This window comes from Panthera pardus, unplaced genomic scaffold, assembly GCF_024362965.1.
Source record: "Panthera pardus isolate Hobbes unplaced genomic scaffold, ASM2436296v1 HiC_scaffold_27, whole genome shotgun sequence".
Classification (NCBI taxonomy): domain Eukaryota; kingdom Metazoa; phylum Chordata; class Mammalia; order Carnivora; family Felidae; genus Panthera; species Panthera pardus.
Window position 1 is genome coordinate 87,046,392 of NW_026526843.1, and position 7,633 is coordinate 87,054,024.

General features: G+C 51.0%; 1 protein-coding gene across 1 annotated transcript in view; it reads right to left on the bottom strand.

Moving 5' to 3' along the window:
• Positions 1-2,649, bottom strand: part of MAOA (monoamine oxidase A) — a 78,227-nt gene extending 75,578 nt beyond the window's left edge. The window contains exon 1 of the mRNA XM_019417332.2: positions 805-2,649. Coding sequence (XP_019272877.2) covers positions 805-2,545 — 1,741 coding nt within the window. The 5' untranslated portion in view covers positions 2,546-2,649. The remainder of the gene's footprint in view (positions 1-804) is intronic.
• Positions 2,650-7,633: the final 4,984 nt, after the last annotated feature.

Consider the following 7,633-nt stretch of genomic DNA (forward strand, 5'->3'; position numbering starts at 1 on the left):
TGGCTGGGTCATGATCTTGGGGTTTGTGGGGCTCCAGGGTTCCAGCCCCAGGTAGGGCTCTATGCTGACAGCTGGGAGCGTGAAGCCCCCTTTCGGATTCTGTGTCTCCTTCTCTCTCTGCCCCTCCCCCAATGGCACTCTGTCACTCTCTCCCCTTCAAAATAAACATTAAAAAAAAAATTTTTTTTTAAATGTTTACTAAACGATTCTTCCTTCCTCTTCACTCACCAAATTTTCTAAAGAAAAGTGCTTGGAGAAGAGTAGAACTGGAATAACACTATTACTACCTCCATAGTACAAAAATCCGAACACTGATATCCTGTTTAGGGCAAAGGACATGAAATGAGTGAATCAAAGCAGCCGCCACCTCAGGGATTAGAAGTAAAGGTCTTAACTAGAAAAAAAAAAAAAAAATGATTTCGCCACTTTCTGGCTAAGTGATTTGACCTCTGGAAAGTTACTGAAAAGTCTCCAGACCTCAGTTTTTTGGTTTTGTAAAATGAGGACGAATATAGTACCCGTCTCCCAGGATTGAGAAAATGCAAGTAACGTACTGAATTTAACTGCACAGCAAGAGCTAGTTAAATGTTAGTATTTAATTGTAGTAGTAAAATTTTTGTTCTGCCTCCCCCAGTTCACACCACAGGCAAAACTGGCCCAACCCCCGCGCTTGCAGGATCCGGGGCCGGGCACTGTTGCACACCAGCATGCACAAAAGAGACCCCCAAACGCCGCGGCGTTACTGCAAGCCCCCACCCCAGGCCGGCCAGGGCTCCTCAGGTTACCGCTACGGCCCACACTGACCTGAGATGCCGCCTCCTATCACGACTACGTCGAACATGTGGCCCGCGACACTCGCCTTCTCCCGACTCGCCATGCTCTGATTGAGACTCTCCCGGGGCGTAGGTATAGAAGTGGGTCCGGTCAAGGGCGGGGCGGACCCTTCTACCGACTCTCGGGGGGAGGCCAGGGGCGGAGTCGATTCTTCCACGGACACCCGAGTGGAGCCGGGCACTGGGGGCTGGGCGGATCCTTGTCCCGACGCTCGCGAGGAGTCCGAGCTCGGGACCGGTCCCTGCTGCGAACCTCGGGGGGAGCCGGGCACTGAGGGCTGGGCGGATCCTTGTCCCGACGCTTGGGTGGAGTCCGAGCTCGGGACCTTTCCCTGCTGCGAACCCCGGGGGGAGCCGAGCATTGAGGGCGGGGCGGTCTCTTGCACCGACGCTCCGGAGACGTCAGAATACCGGACAGACCGTTGCAGCGAACCCCGGGGGGAGCCGGGCACTGGGGGCGAGGCGTTCTCTTGCACCCACGCTCCGGAGACGTCGGGGTACGGGACAGATCCTTGCAGCGAACCCGGGGGGGAGCCGAGCACTGGGGGCGAGGCGGTCTCTTGCACCCACGCTCGGTAGAGGTCGATGTACGGGACAGATCGTTGCAGCAAACCCCGGGGGGAGCTGGGCACTGAGGGCGAGGAGGTCTCTTGCACCCACCCTCCGGGGACGTCGGAGTACAGGACAGACCCTTGCGGCGAACCCCGGGGGGAGCCGGGCACTGAGGGCGGGGCGCTCTCTTGCACCCACGCTCGGTAGATGTTAGTGTACAGGACAGATCCTTGCAGCGAACCCCGGGGGGAGCCGGGCACTGAGGGCGGGGCGCTCTCTTGCACCGACGCTCCGGAGACGTTGGAGTACGGGACAGATCCTTGCAGCGAACCCCGGGGGGAGCCGGGCACTGAGGGCGGGGCGCTATCTTGCACCAACGCTCGGAAGACGTCGGAGTACGGGACAGATCTTTGCAGCGAACCCCGGGGGATGCTGAGCACGGAGGACGGGGCGGACCCTTGCAACAACTCTACAGTGGAGTCCGAGAGCTGGGCGGATCCGTCTACTGACACTCGGGGAAAGCCAGCTACTGGGAACCGCAAGGACCCGTGCTGTGACACTAGAGGGGAGTTAGGTGTGGGAGGTCCTTGCACTGAACTCCGGAAGGAGCCTTGCACTGAGGGCGGGGCCGACCTTTGTGCTGACTCTTGGAGAGTGTTACTGGGTGGAGGAGGTGCTGGTGTAGATACCCTGAGGAAGCCGGGTGTCACGGGCGGGTCGGACCCTTGCATCGACTCTGGGGAAGAGTTATTGGTTATAGGAGGTCCTGGTACTGATACTCGGGGGTAGCCGCGCCCTGCGGCCAGGGTGGATTCAGACACCGACACTCGGGTGGAGTCTGAGGGCGGGGCAGGTGCTGGTACCGATCCCCGACCGTTGCTGGAGTCCGGGTAGGATGCTGGGGCGGCCCTCTCGGCGGTGCTCAAGCGGGTAGCAGACTTGGGGATCTGGTGACTCTGGCCGTGGGCGTCAAAGCGCCAGAGGCTTGTGTTAGAGTCCGTGTTGGTCCTCCGGCTAAGACTTAAGTCGAGTTGGGCCGACGCGCTGGACCTGGAGATGTTCTCGTATCCGGTGTCCGTTGATGCGGACCTGCTCCACGCTTGCCTGGCCAACGAACCGGTCAAGGTCCGCCACTCGGCATGGATGTTCGACCCGGACATGGAAGATGCGGCCGCGCCCGAGATGGAGGCCTGGCTCGGGATCTGGGCAGCGATGCCCTCGGCTCCGGGAGCGCGCTCGGCCCCCCGGCCACCTCGGCCCCCTTGCGAGGCGGGCGAGTTGTGTGCGCTCATGGTGGTGTAGCGCGTGAGGAGGGACGCGGTGTTCTGCCCTCTGCCCCTCCCCTACGGGCCCGCTCCTTGCCGGTCCCTGCTGTCCCGAACCGGCACTCTCCCGGGCCTGCCCGGGGGTGAGGGGCCCAGCCCACTAGGTGGTGGGGAGACCCGGCGCTACCGCAGCCTGGCCCCGCCTACCTCGCCTGCCCCGAGGGCGGGCGGCACCACCAAAGGATGGAGCGGTGGGCGCGTGAGAGTTTCGGCCTAGTGCCGTTACTCTCACGCCGTGACTAAAAGTGGACTGGGCCGGGTGGGCTCGGGAAGGGGACTAAGATGGCAGGGTAATGGCCGCGCCCACCCGCGATGGCTCCTTTGTGACGTCACAAGGGGCCAGGGTGAGGTCTGCGCAGCCGCGCGCGGGCCCTCCCTAGGGAGGGGGCGGGGTGAAGTGGGAACTGTTATTTAGGCTTGACTTGGTGACGATTGGTTCTCCGTGGGGTGGTTCAAGCTGAGGTGCTTGACCCAAATCGAAGCGCATAGGCGAGAAAATTAAGAACTCAACTATCACAGATTAAGTGGGACCTGCACTTTAAAAGTGAAGGTGAAGGGCTGGCTAAGGCGCAGAAACAAAAAAAAGAAAACATGTGTTTCCCCATCCTACGGAAAAGAGGGATATTTAGTGCCTATGTTTCACTGTACAATCAGCCTCTTGCTAGTTTTATCCCTTCTTTATATTTACACTTTATCCTCCTAGAGCTGGTTTGGTCATCATTATTAGAACCCTCGAAAATAGATGTAATTATAACATCTAGGGTAGGTGATGAGAACTCCAGGAAGTTAACTAGAATCTGTTAAATATTTTTTAAAAAAATCAGGGGCGCCTGGTGGCTCAGTTGCTTAAGCAACTGACTTCAGGTCAGGTCATGATCTCATAGTTAATGAGTTCGAGCCCCGCGTCAGGCTCTGTGCTGACAGCCCAGACCCTGGAGCCTGCTTCTGATTCTGTGTCTCCCTCTCTCCCTGCCCCTCCCCAACTTGTGCTCTGTCTCTCTCTCAAAAATAAGTAAACGTTAAAAACAAATTTAAAAATAAAAAAAAGAATCTTAAAAAAAAAAAGAAAAAAAAGAAACATATTTTTTTAAAATCCACCCTTGGGTGGCTCAGTCGGTTGACAAGCATCAGCTTCAGTTCAGGTCATGATGCCTGGGTTGGTGCTTTCTGCTGTCAGTGTGACGCCCACTTCAGATCCTCTATCTCCCTCTTTCTCTGCCTCCCCCCCCCCCACTTGTTCTCTCTCTCCCTCTCTAAAAAACACTTAAAAATCCACCTATAACTCTTTCTCTTGTCCACCTCCCAATTCCGTATCAATATCTTGTTGAAGAAACTGTGAGGGAATATATCGTCTTTATCAGGCTTTAAAAGCTTTTACTTTCTAGAAAAGTGGTTGAGATTATGACTAAATTGATAACATTTTTATCTTGTTAGACATTGAAGTGAAAAGGAAATAAGAGATATAAAGAATTCAGACCTTTCCTAAATATGATTCCATCCAACTTTCTCCATACCCCTATTGCATTCATTTCTTCTCATTCAAATATTTGATTTCATGCTATGTGCCAGGCACAGGGCAAAGTACTGGGGATACGCGGGCAATACGAGACAGCCGGAGACCTTCATCGAACATACAGTCTGCTAAAAGAGCTATAGTAGAGGGTATAGACAACCACACGCTTGATGTGTTCTGATAAATGTTATGTAGGAAAGGTTCCGAGTGATGAGAAAGTGTTAGCGTGTCTTGACCACTCTAGAGGTTAACTTTGGGTTTGGGGGGTGTAAAAGTTTTCCAGAAAGAGGGAACAATGTGGGCAAGGCCCTGTAGTAGAAAAAAGCATGGTTCATTGGTGAAGCTGAAAGCCGGACAGTGGCGCTATAGCGGGGGGAGGAAAGGAACATGAGAGACAAAACGGCTGAGGTTAGCTGGGCCAAAGTAAGACTCTTGGTCTGTATTCTAAAATTGGTTTCAATGTTTATTTATTTGTGAGAGACAAAGCATGAGCAGGGAGGGGCAGAGAGAGAGGGAGACACAGGATCCGAAGCAGGCTCCAGGCTCCGAGCTGTCAGCCCAGAGCCTGATGCAGGGCTTGAACTCAGAAACCATGAGATCATGACCTGAGCCAAAGTCGGATGCTTAACCGGCCGAGCCACCCAGGCGTCCCTCTTGGTCTGTATTCTAAAGCAATGGAAGCCACTGCATGATTTTAAGCAAAGGGTAATACAACTAGATGGCATTTTGAAAACATCTATCTGCCTACCATGTAAATAACGGGTTGAAGGAGACAAGAGTAGATACATACGAAGAGTCCAAAGCTTGGGATTTTTCAAAGAAAGCTGTGATGGGGTCTTGGACTAGGGTGGGTGGTGGCACCTGGAGGGCTGTGGACATATTAGAGACATTTACATGTAAAACTGACAGGACTTGGTTGTGGCTAGAATTTGGAAGATCATGAGCCTACTTTTGGACATGATCAGTTTCAAATGACTTTGAGACATCCAGATTAAGGTTATAGGGTAGATAGTTGAACAGAAAGCCAGAGACTCAAAGCAGGAGTTTGGCTGTAGATAAAAATGTGGGAGTCTTATTAATAAATAATAAATGAGGGGCGCCTGGGTGGCTGGCTGGTTCAGTCGGTTGAGCGTTCGACTTCAGCTCAGGTCATGATCTGGCAGTTCATGGGTTCAGCCACCCCCCACCCCCCACCCCCCCCCCCCCCCCCGGGTTCTGTTTTGGCAGCACAGAGCCTGCTTTGATTCTGTGTCTCCCTCTCCCTCTCTCTGCACCCTCCCCACTTGCATGCTCTCTCTCTTTCAAAAGTAAATAAACATTTAAAATAAATAGGGGCCCCGGGGTGACTAAATCGGTTAAGTCCCCTTGGGTCACGATCTCACGGCTCCTGAGTTCCAGCCCCGTGTTGGCCTCTGTGCTGACAGCTTGGAGCCTGGAGCATGCATCGGATTCTGTGTCTCCCTCTTTCTCTCTACTCTCCCCCACTTGCACTCTCTCTCTCTCTCTCTCTCAAAAAAAAAAAAAAAACATTTAAAAAAATTAAAATAAATAAATAAATAATGAATAGGATAGGTGAATGGAAATATGGAGATTTCCTCTTTCCATTTTGTTTGTATTGTATATTTTGAATATCTTTTGTAAAAAACCCCAAAAGTTGTTTTGAAATAGATAAATAAAGGAACGATTTCAACATACCCTACAAGTATTATTTCCTCCCTTGTCGGACCTTGGGCAAATTACTTAACTTCTCTGTGCCTGTCTCCTCAAATATAGAATGTCATAAGTTGTATCTGTCAGGGTTCCAGCAGGAAAACAGCAAACTCTTATTCAATCATTTGAAGAGAAGGGGCGCCTGGGTGGCTCAGTTGGTTGAGCGTCCGACTTTGGCTCAGGTCATGATCTCGCGGTCTGTGAGTTCGAGCCCTGCGTCGGGCTCCGTGCTGACAGCTCAGAACCTGGAGCCTGCTTCGGATTCTGTGTCTCCCTCTCTCTCTGCCCCTCCCCTCATGCTCTGTCTCTCTCTCTCTCTCTGTCAAAAATAAATAAAAACATTAAAAAAATTAAATCATTTGAAAAGAGTATCATAGAGGAAATATTTTAAAAGGTGTGGGCAAGATGAAGAGAAACCACACGGAATCATAGTGTACCTCCCGGCTGGTGACAGCAAGAAGGCTGATCACCGTGAAGGGGTAAAGAGAGAGAACAGTTCTCAGAACCCGGTGACAGAGGTGTTTGGTCAAGGCTGCCTGACACACAAGCTGTGGCCTTTAGTTCAGGGAGACATCCAGCCCAAAGGAAACTCACAGAGTTTCCAGGACAAATAATACCCAGCCTTCCTCACCTGCTTCCCCCTCACCTCCCCCTATTCCTCTCCATTGACCTACCCCAACTAGAATGTAGAAGGCAAGGGATCCTGTTCATGCAGTCCTTGCCAGTCGGCCGTCAGGGGACAGAACACGCTAGAGAAGAGTGGTTAGTGCCCACGGAAGGGCCAAGGGAAGATATCCAGTATCGTCTTACTGAGGGTTCAACAAGCAAATACAAAATACTTAGCTAATTACACAATATATACTCACACTTTAATTTCTAAAAACCACATTATATTCATGTCATGGACTGTACTTTACTGAACTGTTATCCTCTCATATGAAGCGTGTAGAACTTTCCAGCTTTTTTTTTTATTTTTTATTTTAAAAAAAAATTTTTTTTTAACGTTTATTTATTTTTGAGACAGAGACAGAGCACGAACGGGGGAGGGGCAGAGAGAGAGGGAGACACAGAATCGGAAGCAGGCTCCAGGCTCTGAGCCGTCAGCCCAGAGCCCGACGTGGGGCTCGAACTCATGGACTCACAGACCGTGAGATCGTGACCTGAGCTGAAGTCGGCCGCTTAACCGACTAAGCCACCCAGGCGCCCCAACTTTCCAGCTTTTTAATATAATACGTAACATGGGGATGAATATTGTTCTACATAAAATATTGTACATGTATTTTTACGATTTCCTTGAGATAGAATCTTAAAACTAAAATTATGGGGTAAATTTAAAAGGTCTTTGATTGAAGTTACCAAATGACCTGCCCAAGAGATCATACAAACTTATACCTCAACAATGTCTATGAATGGCTGTCTAAGGCCCTGGAATGTGGACAAAGCTCTTACTTAAGTAGGCTCCATTCCCAACATGGGGCTTGAACTCATGACCCTGAGATCAAGAGTCAGATGCTTTACCGACTGAGCTAGCCAGGCTCCCTCTGCAGTTCTAATTCTATTTTTCACTGCTTCTATTGCAGATATTGACAATGCTATTTCAGTTTAGGATTTTTTTTAACTTTAGATTAAAAAAAATGTTTTTTAACGTTTATTTATTTTTTGAGAGACAGAGACAGAGCATGAGCTGGGGAGGGGACAGA